Source organism: Scyliorhinus torazame, chromosome 19 (genome assembly GCF_047496885.1).
Source record: "Scyliorhinus torazame isolate Kashiwa2021f chromosome 19, sScyTor2.1, whole genome shotgun sequence".
Lineage (NCBI taxonomy): Eukaryota > Metazoa > Chordata > Chondrichthyes > Carcharhiniformes > Scyliorhinidae > Scyliorhinus > Scyliorhinus torazame.
The window spans coordinates 117,249,978-117,266,602 of record NC_092725.1 but is presented as its reverse complement, the minus strand read 5'-3'; the positions used below and the strand labels follow the sequence as shown (position 1 = coordinate 117,266,602).

The window sequence follows — 16,625 nt, the reverse complement described above, 5'->3', positions numbered from 1 at the left end:
ACGGCTTCCACTCCACGAATGTGCAGTTGGTGTGCCAGTTGCACATCATGCAGGTTTGCGCCCGGTATCCAGGCTAATACACGACGCTTACACTCTGAGGTTCCCAGCACCTTCAAGGGCTACCCATTGTGGTTATGGCTAATGATGCCTGTGCAGAGGCCCCAGACCAAAGCGGAGAACCATTATAAAGCGCTTACTGTGCAACAAGGAGCGTCATCGAGCGGTGCAGGGGCGCCCTCAAGATGCACATCCGATGCCTGGCCCCCTCTGATAGGGCTAAGTAATATAGCCACCAGAGAGTCTAGAGCATTATGGAGACCTGCTGTGTCCTTCATACCATTGGGCAGCGGTGGGGCGATATGCTGAAGGAGGAAGAGTGGCAGGCCTTCGCTGACGAGGATGGTTTCCAGGATGACCCGGGTGTAGAGAAGAAGGGAGGCCATTCAACGTGTGATCTAGGGCCACCGCAAATGGGACACCCTCATCACTAGAGGGTGACCCATGAGCGTGAGGGCTAACATTACCCACCGAGGTGATAGTCCAAGCGATGGTGGGTGGCGCAGGTGAAAGCAGTGCTGAGAGATGGTGTCTTCCCCAGAGTTGTGGTCCGGGGTATTCTGAGGGTCTGGATGGGGACAGCGACCCTGGACGGGCCAGCCTCGTCTGATGGTGAGTCTGCAAGACAAAAGCCATGGTGAGACCTTGGGAAGGAGTGTTTTGTGGGAGATTGGGAGTCACTTGCTAAAGGGTACATCTGCGTTGCGTTGGGCTCTCGCTTGTTTGGTACATGCTGAACTCCATCGTACCCCCTCCCCACGACATCACCCACTGGTTGCGGGGCCTTTTCCTCAGAGGGGATGTGCTCCCAAATATCTGAGTTACTTCCTCCCATCTGGCGATCCCGCCGATTATAGCCAGCATTATCCTTGGAGACACAAAGGACACGATGAGACACTGGGATGTGGGGTTTTATGGGGAGGTTTGTAGCTGATGGCAGGTGTATGCAAGGCTCCTGGTAAAAGGGACAATGGGCAGGGTTCACCGTTGTGAGTCCACTTTGCAACTGCTGCCAGTGAGAACAGAGAATGTGGCGCTCAGCGGAGCAGCACAGTGGTGCAGTGGTTAGCACCACTGCCTCACGGTGCCGAGGACCCGGGTTCGATCCCAACCCCGGGTCACTGTCCGTGTGGAATTTGCCCATTCTGCCCATGTCCACATGGGTCTCACCCCCACACCCCAAAGATGTGCAGGGTAGGTGGATTGGCCATGCTAAATTGCCCCTTAATTAGAAAAATAAAAAATAAAAGAAGAGCATTTGGCGTTCAGCTAAATCTCCATACACTGCAGGGAGAATGGAGAATCCATTCGGCGTGAAGGAACAGAGCATCAAAGTCAATACTATGTTGGGGATTGTGGAGGGTGGGTTGTAAGGGAGATGCAGGCAGGTGGGGTGTTGCTATCCTCTTGGGGATTGGGGGAAGATGTGAGGAGTGAGGTACGGGAGTGATGCCAGGGGCACAGAAGTGGTTACTCACCTGAGCTGCTCAAAGTAGGTCGCTCTTCTTGTGGCATTGTGTGTCGGTTCTCCTGGTCAGACTGGCAGCACACACAGCCTTGCCACCTCATCCCGAGCCTCATTCAGGATCGCGGGCTTGAGTCTCCGCCCCACAATGGGGAGGAGGATGTCCCTCCTCCTCAACGGCGTCTGACATGCGTTCAGTTTCCCAGTCCAGGATCCTTGGGGCTGGTAGTTTCACTGCCACCTTCTTGGCTGGAATGACAGTCTGTGCTGGGTGGAGCGCGTAAAAGCTGCTCCAGCTTGTCAGACTCTGAACGTGAATCCTGACCCCAGCGAATCAGGCACTTGCGGGGCCGGGAATCAGACGGTCTACACTTGGGCCGCATGCTTGCCCGTTTGCATGACATGAATTGCTCCTGGCCGGCGCTCCTAGCGACGGCGCACCGTTACCGCAATTCTCCACCGGCGGCAGCACTTAGTCTCCAGAACGGAGAGTCGAGCCCTAGCCTTCTGAAAGTCATTTGCAAGTTAAAAGCAGGAAAATACGGATTTTCACATAACTGGGTCAGCTCAGGAATTTAATTCCAATGAGATCAGTTTAATTACATAAGGATGAGGGAGGACATTTGAGTTGTCTTCCTATTTACCCAGACGCTGATCATAGTATTTACAGTGCAGAAGGAGGCCATTCGGCCCGTCGAGTCTGCACCGGCTTTTGGAAAGAGCACCCTACCCAAGGTCAACACCCCCACCCTATCCCCATAACCCCACCCAACACTAAGGGCAATTTTGGACACTAAGAGCAATTTATCATGGCCAATCCACCTAACCTGCATGTCTTTGGACTGTGGGAGGAAACCGGAGCACCCGGAGGAAACCCACGCAGACACGGGGAGGATGTGCAGACTCCGCACAGACAGTGACCCAAGCCAGGAATCGAACCTGGGACCCTGGAGCTGTGAAGCAATTGTGCTATCCACAATGCTACCGTGCTGCACATATTCTATGTGCTAAAAATATGACCCATATTTGCTTATTGCAAAGACAGTTTTCTCTTTTCAAATCCTTTAAAACTCATGTATCCTCATAGGCTCAGCTTTGACAGCCAAGGAGATCATTGACTCAGCATGGGTTGTGTGTGACTTGGAAAACCTCTATAGGAAGCTGAAGTGCATCAGCACCTCTGAACTATAAGTTATATAGTATTCAGCAATCAGGTGGCTCAAGACGTGAAACAGGAGACTGATCATCTAACTAGAAGCAACAGAAAAGAAAATGAAAATAAACATGATGGAACTGGCCTCTCTGTATCAGTCTCAGCTCAATGGAACACTGCCTCTGAGTGTAGAGTACGGGTTCAGATCACACTCCAGCTTTGGAGAGTATAAATTAGACTGATATTTCAAACATTGCTATGAGCAGCCTCATCTGTAGGCCAGAAAATTATCACTGAAACGTCAACTCCTTTGTTGGAGCCGCGTTGAAAACTTAAAGGCAAAATGTTACTTGGAAAGTATGATTTTAAATGCAAAACATGATGCTGAATTAAAACATCTTGGGCGGGATTCTCCACTCCCACGCCGAAGTGGCCGCGCCGTCGTGAACGCCGTCGAGATTCACGACGACGCGGAACGGCCCCGGTCCCGACCGATTCAGGCCCTGACAATGGGCCAGGATCGGGGCCGCGTCATCTACACGCGCCAGGCCTTGTCGCCCGCGTAAAAGCAGCGCCGCATAGATGACACGGCCGGCGCCGCATAACGGGCATCATCCGCGCATGCGCGGGTTGGCCGGCGCCAACCCGCACATGCGTGGTTGCCGTCCTCTCTAAGTCCACCCCGCAAGAAGATCTTGCAGGGCCGTGGAAGGAAGGAGGTCCTCCTTCAGAGAGGACGGCCCGACGATCGGTGGGCACCGGTCGCGGGCCACCCCACATTCCAGGTGAAGCCCGGTGCAGGATCCCCCCTCGCCCCCCCACAGGCCGCCCCCCCAGCGTTCACGCACCGCCCACGACTGCAGCGACCAGGGGCGAAATTCTCCTACCCGCCCCGCCACATTTCTGCCCCGACCGGCCGGCGGGAGTCTCCGTAACACCGGCCGGTCAATGGGGTTTCCCATTGTGGGGCAGCCCCACGCCGTCGGGAAACCCCCGGGCGCCAGCAAAACGGAGACTCCCACCGGCGGAGAATGACGCCCCAGGTGTGGACGGCGCCGAGGGGAACCCGCCGTTTTGGCCTGGCCTCTCGGCGCATCCGGGCCTCAGAATAGCGGGGGTGCCGGAGAATCGCCATTTTTGGTGTCTCCGGCGATTCTCCGACCTGCGAAACTCGACCGGGCCATTCCCGCCGCTTGGGAGAATCACGGGAGGGCACCGGACCGGCGTCCCCGGAAATTTTGGCGGCCCAGGCGATTCTCCCAACCAGCGTGGGAGTGGAGAATCGCGCCCCTTAAGTGGTAACTGTGATGGGAACCCGAAAACCATTTCATGAGAAAATGACAAACTGAAGTAAATGAATGATGTGGGACGCAAGGCCTAATCCAATGCATTGATTTATACGTTTTGGAATAGGATTTTCACACAGAAATTCTTAACTTCTTTAAATTGAAAATTGAGCTACTCTGACATTTATTTATGCTCATTTAATGATTTGAGCAATATATTTCTGAAATGACCCATTCTGACACTGAAAATACTCTGCTGAAATCCCAGATAAAGCTGCCGGTCTGGAGTTTGTCGTGAACGTAACTATGAGGTTAACAGTGCTCGTTGTTATTAAAGAGTAAATTAGACAGAACCTGCACATGTGTAATTAAACTCAAAATTCAGGGACTTGCTGTCTCTGTAGCCCAACTCCTGCACAGGTTTTGCTGTAAGTAGCGTCTTGCCAAGAGTTTCACCATTCCAATATGTGGAAGGGCATGAAATTGAGATAGTTAAATGATAGATACTCACTCAGTTTGTTAAGAAACGTTAGGGATTGCCCACTCAAGTAAGAGTGAATTTTTAATAATGTGTCAATTATAGTTAAACAGTGGGGTAAATAGCTGGCTTGTAAAGCAGACCAAGATCAGCAGCGTGGGTTCAATTCCCGTACCAGCCTCCACGAACAGGCGCCGGAATATGGCAACTAGGGGCTTTTCACAGTAACTTCATTTGAAGCCTACTTGTGACAATAAGCGATTTTCATTTCCATTTTTCATTTTCTCTGCCACAGAAGATGATTTATTTTAGAAGTGTGGAGTCCCCTTCTAACAAATTTTAATTATTGTTGGCGATTTGAAAAGAAGCGTAGTTATTTAACTTTTTCTTACTGTCTCTTTTATCTCTCTCCCTCTTAATTCCATCTTTCTTTCTGTTGTTTTAAATTTTGCTTTCTGTGCAGGACTTGACATCGCATTCAATATTCTAACTTACAAGTCCTGGTTCAGATTCTGTGGACGAGATTTTCAAAGAATGCCCAGATGAATTCCTGGTCCCTATCCCGCACCTTAGTTGTGTCGTTCTTGTGGATCTATTTTCAAATTCAAATGGTCTAATTGGCCAGGAGGAATGCACAACACCCAGTTAGTGACACCGTGGGCGGGATACTCTAGGCCCGGGGCCGGGCCGGAGAATCCCCGCGACCGGCACGAATCGTGACACGCCGGCGCGCGATTCTCCGCGCCATGTTGCGTCGGGGCCGGCGCAATTGTGCGCAATATTCCAAGTGCGGCCTTACCAAGGTTCTATACAACTGCAGCATGACTGGTCAGTTTTTATACTCAATGCCCTGTCCAATGAAGGCAAGCATTCCGTGTGCTTTCTTGACTACCTAGTCCACTTGTGTTGCCACTTTCAAGGATTTGTGGACCTGTACTCCCAGGTCTCTCTGACTTTCTATATTCTTAAGAGTTTTGTCATTTACGGTATATTTCCCCTCTATGTTAGACTGACCAAAATGCATTACCTCACATGTGTCTGGATTAATCTCCATTTGCCATTTCTATGCCCAGGTCTCCAACCTATCTATGTCCTGCTGTATCTTCTGACAATCCTCAACACTATCTGCCACTCCCACCAACCTTGGTGTCATCCCCAAACGTACCTATCAGACCAGCTACATTTTCCTCCAAATCGTTTATGTACACCACAAACAACAGGGGCCCAAGCACAGGTCCCTGCGGAACACCACTAGTCACAACCTTCCATTCAGAAAAACATCCCGCCCTCTCCTCCCCCACCGCCAAAATGAAAATTCTGACTTTGCAGATACTTGCCCTGTACAGGCAAGCCCAGCTGGGATTTTCCCATCTCAAGGTGCTTCCCCTGTTCACAGACCCTGGATTCACCCCAGAAAATTATGCATTGTTTTGGTTTTCTAATCGCTGCAAGTTCCAGTGAAAAAGCCCACAGAGCTCCTGGGCATGTGGCTTCATCTTGGCCGACTCGGTAATGCGATGAGGCTGTTAAATCTTGCAAGAGGCCTCTCGCGAGATTTGAGATGCCCGGGAAGCCTTGTGAGATCCAACGTGATCACGTGATACATCACAATCTGGATTTCACCCACACCAGGTGAGAACCAGATCAGCTGGATGCATGCGCTGGATTCTCCCGAGGCCCTTCCCAGCGAGGCCTAGACGCACCGCCATTTAATTTTGGTCCACGCACCTGGTGGGGGGGTGGGGGGGGGGGGGGGGATACCAAGTCACTGGAGATCACTGGGTGGTCAGGGATAAGGCAGGGTGGCACCCTGGCTCTCCCTCTGGCGTCCGGGCATTTTGGCAACACCCGGATGGCACCTTGGCACTGCCCATCTGGCAGGGGCACTCCCAGGGTGCCTGGGTGACAGTGTTGGCGTGCCCTAGTGCCAGGGTGGCACTGTCAAGGGTCGGGGCTTGAGGGGGGCCATGCGCATGAAACGGAGAATGAGGGGGGTATAAAGAGTGTGGGGGTGAAGGCAGGTATGAAAGGGCCTCATAATGGTTGGGGGGTGAATGTTGGGGGTACTGAAAGGGGCCTGCTGAGAGGTTGGTGGGGAGGCCTGAAAAGTGGGAGGCCCTCAGTGATCTCCTAGCAGGGCGTCCTCACTTAGGGGATGTCTGGGTTATGCCCGTGGGTGGGGACCATCAAGCTCACTCAGAGATCGGGGCACCCTTTAAAAATGGCGGCTCGATCTCTTGAGGAGCCGGTCTCTGCGAGTTCAGCTCCCCATTGCTGAAAATGATTTTTAAGTGTGGGCTAGACCGGGGAGAAACTCCCCAGGCCCCCAAAAAATGAATAGTAAATACTGGTGTGTATCGCCTCCAAAAAGCCGTTGAGAAACACCCTACCCGGGCAGCATGGTGACGGAGTGGTCACTGCTGCCTCACGGCACCAAGGTCCCAGGTTCGATCCCGGCTCTGGGTCACTGTCCGTGTGGAGTTTGCACATTCTCCCCGTGTTTGCGTGGGTTTCGCCCCCACAACCCAAAGATGTGCAGGCTAGGTGGATTGGCCACGCTAAATTGCCCCTTAATTGGAAAAAATGAATTGGGTACCCTAAATTTATTTTTAAAAAAGAGAAACTCCCACCATTCTCGCCCAAAATGATAATTAGAATTTCTTTGGGTTAAATTGTGTCCCCTGTCAGCAAGTGCAAGTATAATTGATAGTCTGCTGTTTGTTCAGCACTGCCTAAGTAATCTGGGCAATCATGATGAAGTTTTTCTTCAAATGGACTTTATTCCAGCAAATCCAAAATTCATTGTTTTTTAAAGTGTAAGATAGCGTTGGAGATGCATGGCTGTTTTCATAAAGTTCTGCACATTTCTGTCCCGTATCGGCTCATTGTGTTTGCCTGTTCAGTTCCAGCTGCAGTCACAGATCTAAAGTTGCAAGACAGCAGCGTTGAGATTCTATCGTTCAACTGGACCAAAGCAGAGGGAGAATGTGACTCTTACGAAATATTCCTCTACAACTCAGATAAGACACTTCACGACAGGAAATCTGGCATCCAGAACCTTGAAGAGTGTTCCTTCCAGAACCTGACGCCAGGCAAAATGTATAAGCTTGTGATAGTCACTCACAGTGGGGACTTAACTAATGAATCCTCTGTTTTTGGAAGGACAGGTAAAGCAGTATCATCAATTTGATCATTTCTGTCAATTTATTTCATTCTGAACTTTTGTTAATGTTCTGCCTTTTACATTATCATTTAAAATAACCATTAATTAATTTCCTCTGCCAGCAACTCAAGGTAGTCCAGTTGAGTCCCATTCTCTACTGATGGTGCCAACGCATTGTCGAATACAGTTTGTTGGGTGCCAAATACCTGCTGGTATCTTGTTTTGGACAGTGAGCTAATTCGGCTGTGAGGGGCAGGCTTGTTAACTACAGAGGGAATCACAACTTGTGTAAACACAGCCCTTACACAAACAAGCACTTTGCAGCAGGGATCATTTGAAAACAATGAGGGATAGGGTCTCCGGCTAGCTTCCGTGGTATTATCAAGTGACGTTCTCAGTTATAATTTCTTTTATGTAAATATATTTCCTTTATGTAAAAAAATGCAGTTCACTTTTACTACACGTAAGACACAGAACATCTTCTATCTAACAATTCATTATGCTGGAACCCTTGTTATAGAATACCATTGCAGATTGGCGACACGGTGGCACAGTGGTTAGCATTGCTGCCTCACGGTGCCTCATTTCTGAGGACGCGGGTTCGATTGCGGCCCCGGGTCACTGTCCGTGGGGAGATTGCACATTCTCCCCGTGCTTGCTCATACCCACAACCCAAAGATGTGCAGGCTAGGTGGATTTGCCATGCTAAATTGCCCCTTAGTTGGAAAAAAGAAAGAATTAGGTACTCTAAATTTATATTTAAAAAAAGAATACCATTGCAAGGACAGATATCAAACTAAATAGCAGACTCCAGGGGCGTCATTCTCCGACCCCCCGCCGGGTCGGAGAATGGCCGTTGGCCGCCGTGAATCCCGCCCCCGCCGAAGTCTCCGAAGGGAGAAAAGTCGGCGGGGCGTTAATGGCGCCGCTGCCGCGGAGAATGTCACGGGTCTGCGCAAGGCAGCCGATTTTCGGCCTGCCGATATTCTCCCTTCCGGATGGGCCGAAGTCCCGTCGACGTGATGACCGTTCACGTCGACGTCAATCAAACCTCCTTTTCATCGGCGTGACCCGGTGCTCCAGGCTCACGCCGACCAGCGAGGAGGTGAGTGACGGCCTGGGGGGTTGGCTCTGGGCAGGAAATGGCGTGGCCGCAGACTGATTGCGTGAGGAGAGGTGTGTCTCGGCTTGTGTGTGTGTGTGTGCGGCGGGGGGGGGGGGGGGGGTGGTTAGAGTAGGCTGGGCTCCGGGGGAGTGCCGGGAGGGGGTCCGTGCTGGGGTGGAGGTTGGGGGGGGGGGGTCCGTGCCGGGGTGGAGGTTGGGGGGGGGGTCCGTGCCGGGGTGGAGGTTGGGGGGGGGGGGTCCGTGCCGGGGTGGAGGTTGGGGGTTGGGGAGGGGGTCCGTGCCGGGGTGGAGGTTGGGGGGGGGGTCCGTGCCGGGTGGAGGTTGGGGGGGGGGGTCCGTGCCGGGGTGGAGGTTGGGGGTTGGGGAGGGGGTCCGTGACGGGGTGGAGGTTGGGGGGGGGGTCAGTGCCTGGGTGGAGGTTGGGGGTTGGGGTCCGTGCCGGGGTGGGTGATGGGAGGGCAAATGAGTTGGTCCACCTGGCCAGGTGCCAGCCTCCAACAGTTGGACCCATGCGGTCCATGCCACCTGGCTGGGGGGAGGAGGGGATATGGGCAATGATGACATGTCGTCGTTCCCCTCCCCCCCACCAGGCCGTCATGTTTTCAGACCATCCAGCGATGTTGGCCGCCGTGGTGGCAGACGCTCATGTCTATGTTGCCCTGGATGAGGAGGAGGAGGAGGAGGAGGAGCGTGCCAGAGAGGCGGCGCATGCTGCCGCAGAGGGGCAGGCGGCAGCCGCCCAGGCTGGAGGGACACCTGACCGACAGGACGAGGAGGGGGAGGAGGACGTCGCGGCCCCACGGCAACGGAGGCACCCGAGGGCGCCCCGTGTGTACCGGCCCCGGCAGTCATACCAGGACCTCACGGACCGGGAATGCAGGAGGAGACTCCGGATGAGCCGGGAAACCGTGGCACACATCTGCCACCTGCTGGCACACCTGTCACCGCGTGGCACTGGCGGGGGACACCCTCTCCCCGTGTCCGTCAAGGTTATGGTGGCCCTGAACTTTTATGCAACGGGGTCATTCCAGGCACCGAGTGGGGACCTGTCCGGCATATCGCAGACATCGGTGCATCGGTGCATCCGGGCAGTGACAGATGCCCTTTATGCCATGGCGCACCGCTACATCCGCTTCCCCGTGGACCGGGCCAGCCAAGATGCCCGGGCCGTGGGCTTCTCTGCCGTTGCCGGGTTCCCCATGGTCCAGGGCGTCGCCGTGCGGCCACCTGCAGAGAACAGGGCCGTGTTCACTAATAGGAAAGGGACCTATTCAATGAACGTACAGGTGGTCTACGACCACCGCATGATGATCCTGCACGTCTGCGCCCGTCACCCAGGCAGTGTACACGACTCATTCGTGTTGTCGCGGTCATCCATCCCCGGCATGTACGAGGGACGCCATCCCCGGCTGAGGGGCTGGTTGCTGGGCGACAGGGGCTACCCATTGCGATCGTGGCTGATGACGCCTATACGGAGGCCACGCAATGAGGCGGAGAACCGCTACAATGATGCCCATGTAGCGACAAGGGGAGTGATCGAGAGGTGCTTTGGCGTGCTGAAGATGCGTTTCAGGTGCCTGGACCTCTCTGGGGGCGCCCTCCAGTATCGGTCAGATAGGGTCGGCCGCATCATTGTGGTGTGCTGCGTCCTGCACAACATAGCCCAGCAGAGGGGCGATGTGCCGCAGGCAGAGGAGGGCGGAGTGGAGGAGCAGCAGGAAGAGGCCCAGTCCTCCCCAGATGAGGGGGATGGGGGCAATGGTCAGGGCAGACGGGGTAGACACAGGCGGGTGGCTGTCCACCGTTACCGGCTGGCCCAGCGGGCACGGGACAGACTGATAGACGCCCGCTTCACTGACTAGATGGGCGTGGGAATCGGGTAGTATGGCCACAGACCGCACACCATGACAACAGCCGACCACCCACACCCCCCACCCATCCACCCACCCAGCACCCTCGCCCCCCTCCACAACCCCACACACCCCACCCGCATGCGCACCACCCCCCCACCCCCAATTGCCGATCCACCGGCGGCACAACGGGCCGGGCTCACCCAGTTGCGGGTGGATGCGTGTCTATCGCAGGCCATGGAGAATGATGACAACCCGCCTCCGATGAGCTCCTGGCTCTACATCGTTGGACTATGTCTGACCCATGGCCACAGTACCACCATCCACCCGGACCATCCCTGCATGCGGCTCTGACACTGCAGCGCACGGTCCCGTCCTCTGCCCGGGGGATGTTGATGGCGGCCCAGGGGGAAGGGGGCAGACTCACCTGGGGCTGAGGTAAGACCACCCCTCACACACACACTTGCGCTCAACGTACATGACACCCCCGCACACTTTGGACAGAGCACAAAGGCAGCTTCGGTAGGTGTAACATTGACTTTAATAACCAAAGGAGTTCATGCACGTGCCCTAGCCCCTAAAACTCATCTGTGCCCTGCACCCGTGCCAACTTACTCAGTGTCTAATTGTTTGGCCTTACGGGCCCTTTGACTACGTCTACGTGGTTCCCCAGACGGTACAGCAGAACTGGAGGTGGACTCCTGTGATTCCTGCCCTCTGACACTGGATCCCTTTGGCGGCCGTTTCCTGGGGCGTCCTGGCCTAGATGGGCCAGGCTGCGGCCCGGGCGACTGGGATGGCGAGCTGCCAGCCTGTCCTGCCCGTTGCCCACCCGATGCACCTGGGACGGAAGGGGGGGAGTCCGAGGTGTCGCGGTGTACCGGGACCTCCCCTACAGAGGGAGCCGGGATGAACCACACCACCTCCTCCTCCCTCGGGGTGCCCGATGGCCCCCAGGCCTCTACATGGGTGGGGGATGCGAACGGACTGGCCATCCGACGCGCCCCCGACATCTGGCGCTGCCAGTCCTGGAGGCCCGTGCTGCTATCGACAGGGGTCTGCAGGTTTGCAGCCATGGAGCCCAGGGGGTTGTCGAACCCTGTCTGCGACAGTGCGACGCCAGCTCGCACATGGCCACTGGCGCCGATGCCCTCAGCGATGGCCTGCTGAGACTGGGCCATGGCCTGCAGAGACTGGGCCATGGCCTGCAGAGACTGGGCTATGGCCTGCTGAGACTGGGCAATGGCCTGCTGAGACTGGGCCATGGCCTGCTGAGACTGGGCTATGGCGTTGAGCGCCTCTGCCATCTGGCGCTGGCACTGGCTCATGGCCTCCTGTGAGAGGGCAGCCATTTCCTGGGCCACAGACGCCGCCTGCACGGAAGGCCCCAGGCCTCGCAAACCGTTCCCCATGTCTGACACCGTCGCACCCATTGCCTCCACCGCGGACGCCACCCGTGCGGTGTCAGCCTGGGTGGCACGCATGACCGGGACCACTCCCAGCTCCTGGACGCGGGTGGACTCCTCCACCTGCGACCGCAGCCGCCGCAAGCCACCCGTCACCCTATTCGCTCGTCTCCGTGTCGGTGGTTGCATCGGATCTATGTGTGGGTGTGGTAACTGCAGGAACCCGGGATCCATCTGGGCGGCAGATGTTCGCTTGGCCTGGGCTGCCCTCCGACCGCCCGGTCCCTCTGCTGCTCCTACCTCCACCTGCTGTACCGGGACGGCTGTGTTGTGCGCACCAGTGAGTGTACCAGACGCCTCATCACTAAAGTGCCCAACCGTGGTGAGTGTTTCTGCAATGGTGGAGGGTGTTGGTGACAGCAGTGGCGTTGTGTCGTGCTCTTCGTCCCACTCTGAGTCCATGGCACTTTGGGGTGGGGGTTCGTCTCCACCCATCCACTCTGAGTCACTGTCCGGTATTTCGTCTTCCCGGGTAGGGGTGTCCTGGGTAGTGCTGTCCCGGGTAGTGCTGTCCCGGGTAGTGGTGTCCCGGGTAGGGGTGTCCTGGGTAGTGGTGTCCCGGGTAGGGGTGTCCTGGATAGTGGTGTCCTGGGTAGTGGTGTCCTGGCTCGGATGTGACGGGGGCCTGTGGCTGCCCCCCTCATCGCTGGGTGGTCGCTCCAGCACGTGACGGGGGTGTCGTCTCCCTGTTGCTCCAGGTCTCTCCGTCTCCCGTGGTGTGCGAGGGGCATCCTGCGGGCGTCGCATGCTGGAGGGTCCGGGTCTCTCCGTCTCCCGTGGTCTCCGAGGGGCATCGTGCGGGCGTCGCATGCTGGAGGGTTCGGGTCTCTCCGTCTCCCGTGGTCTCCGAGGGGCATCCTGCGGGCGGTCTGCATCTGCGGGGATGGGTGCCTGGACGTTTGGTCCTGCGATACACAATGAAGCATGCATGGTTAGACATCAGGCAGTGATCAGGTGATACGGGGGAGGGGGATATAGGGGAGGGGGGATATGGGGACGGGCTGTTGGTGGCTCACTTGCTCGTGGGGCCCCGACCTCTGCATCAGCAACCTCCCGGTCCTCAGGTCCGCCAGCCAGTTCCAGGGCCCTTTCCTCGTGTACGGTCAGTGGCCTCTCATCAGCGGGCCCTCCTCCAGTCCTCACATGCTCCCTATTGTTGTGTGCGCGCTTCTCCTGGGGGGGGGGGGGGGTGGCAGGGGTAAAAGGCAACAGTGTTAGGCAGGTATATGAATGCACGCCATCGGTTGCGCGTGCATTGCAGAGGTTAAGGTTAGGGCTGGATTCACTTGGGGATATGGGGGAGGGGGGGATATGGGGGAGGGGGATATGGGGGATATGGGGGAGGGGGGATATGGGGGATATGGGGGAGGGGGGATATGGGGGAGGGGGGAATATGGGGGATATGGGGAGGGGGGATATGGGGAGGGGGGAATATGGGGGAGGGGGGATATGGGGAGGGGGATATGGGGGAGGAGGGATATGGGGGAGAGGGGATATGGGGATATGGGGGAGGGGGGATATGGGGGAGGGGGGAATATGGGGGAGGGGGGAATATGGGGGATATGGGGAGGGGGGATATGGGGGAGGGGGGAATATGGGGGAGGGGGGGATATGGGGGAGGGGGATATGGGGGAGGGGGGAATATGGGGGATATGGGGGAGGGGGGATATGGGGAGGGGGGATATGGGGGAGGGGGGATATGGGGGAGGGGGGATATGGGGGATATGGGGGAGGGGGATATGGGGGATATGGGGGAGGGGGATATGGGGAGGGGGGAATATGGGGGATATGGGGAGGGGGGATATGGGGGAGGGGGGATATGGGGGAGGGGGGATATGGGGAGGGGGGATATGGGGGAGGGGGGAATATGGAGGATATGGGGAGGGGGGATATGGGGGAGGGGGGAATATGGGGGATATGGGGGAGGGGGGATATGGGGGAGGGGGGATATGGGGGAGGGGGGGATATGGGGAATATGGGGGAGGGGGGATATGGGGGAGGGGGGATATGGGGGAGGGGGGGATATGGGGAATATGGGGGAGGGGGATATGGGGGATATGGGGGAGGGGGGATATGGGGGATATGGGGGAGGGGGGATATGGGGGAGGGGGGAATATGGGGGATATGGGGAGGGGGGATATGGGGGAGGGGGGATATGGGGGAGGGGGGAATATGGGGGATATGGGGAGGGGGGGATATGGGGGAGGGGGGATGTGGGGGAGGGGGGGATATGGGGGATATGGGGGAGGGGGGATATGGGGGATATGGGGGAGGGGGGATATGGGGCAGGGGGGGATATGGGGGATATGGGGGAGGGGGGATATGGGGGATATGGGGGAGGGGGGATATGGGGGAGGGGGGGATATGGGGGATATGGGGGAGGGGGGATATGGGGGAGGGGGGATTTGGGGGAGGGGGGATATGGGGGAGGGGGGGGAGGGGGGATATGGGGGAGGGGGGATTTGGGGGAGGGGGAGGGGGGGATGGGGATATGGGGGAGGGGGGATATGGGGGAGGGGGGATATGGGGGAGGCTCACCCTGCCTGCTCTGACGAGGTCGTTCACCTTCTTGTGGCACTAGGTGCCTGTCCGTGGTGTTAGGGCCACAGCGGTGACGGCCTCTGCCACCTCCCTCCACAGACGCCGGCTGTGACGTGGGGCAACTCTGCGGCCGTGCCCGGGATACAGGGCGTCCCTCCTCTGCTCCACCGCGTCCAGGAGCGCCTCCACATCGCGTGACTCGAACCTCGGGGCTGAGCGACGGCCAGCCATCAAGTCGGGTGTTGCGGTCGGCTGTTCCGGTCGGGTGGGGGGGAGCTGCGCGGCCTTATGAGCCGTCACGCCGTGCAGCGCGTATGACGCTGCACGGCGTGAACCACTGCGCAAGCGCGGATCCCGTTACGTCACTGCTAGCCCATTTCGGGCCGCAGACTATCGGCCCATTTTTATGACGTGACGCAAGTGGGATTTGCGCCGTTTTTTGCGCCGATCGGCGGACTTTCCGCCGGTAATGGAGAATTTCGCCCCAGGTTCCCCAACCACTCTGTAAGGTGAAGGGTTTATTAGAGTTCATATTGAATGGACTATATTTCATCAAAAAGAATTATATTGCTTAAATCACCAAAGTAATTTGACAAACTCTGTATATTCAATATCTCTATCAGTCTTAAATATGTATGGGATGTTATGCTAATTTATAGCTCAACTATTTATGCCATTAGGACAATATGAAGCCTTTAATAAATGGTAGGCCGATGAGTTGGACTGTGTACCTGAATTATCTGAAAATTCTGTAAATTCTATGATTCTATCTCCCCTTCACTCCAAACATGGAGTATTTTTTTGTTATCCGTATGTAATTTTCTTTTTGTCTTAATTTACTACTTTTTCTCTTTCTCTTTATCACTACCAGAGGGACAGTGCCCAAAACTGAAAGCAATACTTCAGGTAGGGTCAGACCAAGGCTCTGAACTGAAGCATAAATTGCAAAGTGTTGTAATTTAGACCCCTTGAAAGCCACCATCCATAGAACCAAAGAATAGAATTCCTACAGTGCAGAAGGAGATCATTCAGCTCATTGAATCTGCACCAACCCTCTGAAAGAGCACTTCACCCAGGCCCAATCCCCCACCCCATTCCCGCAACCCCACCGAACATTTGGACACTAAGGGACAATTTAACATGGCCAATCTACCTAACCTGCACATCTTTGGAATGTGGGAGGAAACCAGGGAGAACATGCAAACTCCACACAGTCAGTCATCCAAGGTCGGAATCGAACCAGGTCCCTGGCACGGTGAGGCAGCAATGCTAACCACTGTGCTACCGTGCCATTAAGCCCTTTTAAACTAGCTTTTAGTAATTTACCAGAACACCCAAATCTCTTTGCTATCAAAACAGTTCTGATGCACGATCAATGACCACTAAAGCGAGGTTGTAGTCCAACTGAAGGCTTTAATAATCTAGATGTTTCCCCAGGCAGCTCAGGCACAGAATGAACATAAGAACATAAGAACTAGGAGCAGGAGTAGGCCATCTGGCCCCTCGAGCCTGCTCCGCCATTCAATGAGATCATGGCTGATCTTTTGTGGACTCAGCTCCACTTTCCGGCCCGAACACCATAACCCTTTATTCTTCAAAAAACTATCTATCTTTATCTTAAAAACATTTAATGAAGGAGCCTCTGCTGCTTCACTGGGCAAGGAATTCCATAGATTCACAACCCTTTGGGTGAAGAAGTTCCTCCTAAACTCAGTCCTAAATCTACTTCCCCTTATTTTGAGGCTATGCCCCCTAGTTCTGCTTTCACCCGCCAGTGGAAACAACCTGCCTGCATCTATCCTATCTATTCCCTTCATAATTTTATATGTTTCTATAAGATCCTCATCCTTCTAAAATATAACGAGTACAGTCCCAGTCTACTCAACGTCTCCTCGTAATCCAACCCCTTCAGCTCCGGGATTAACCTAGTGAATCTCCTCTGCACACCCTCCAGTGACAGTACGTCCTTTCTCAAGTAAGGAGACCAAAACTGGACACAATACTCCAGGTGTGGCCTCACTAACACCTTATACAATTGCAG

The 16,625-nt window shown here is 55.6% G+C and overlaps 1 protein-coding gene across 3 annotated transcripts in view; it reads left to right on the top strand.

Annotated features, from left to right (window-relative positions):
* Nucleotides 1–16,625, top strand: part of ptprb (protein tyrosine phosphatase receptor type b) — a 169,023-nt gene that overhangs the window by 115,888 nt on the left and 36,510 nt on the right. For all 3 annotated transcript variants that reach the window (XM_072485101.1, XM_072485102.1, XM_072485103.1), the window contains one exon: nucleotides 7,343–7,606. In XM_072485101.1, coding sequence (XP_072341202.1) covers nucleotides 7,343–7,606 — 264 coding nt within the window. The remainder of the gene's footprint in view (nucleotides 1–7,342; nucleotides 7,607–16,625) is intronic.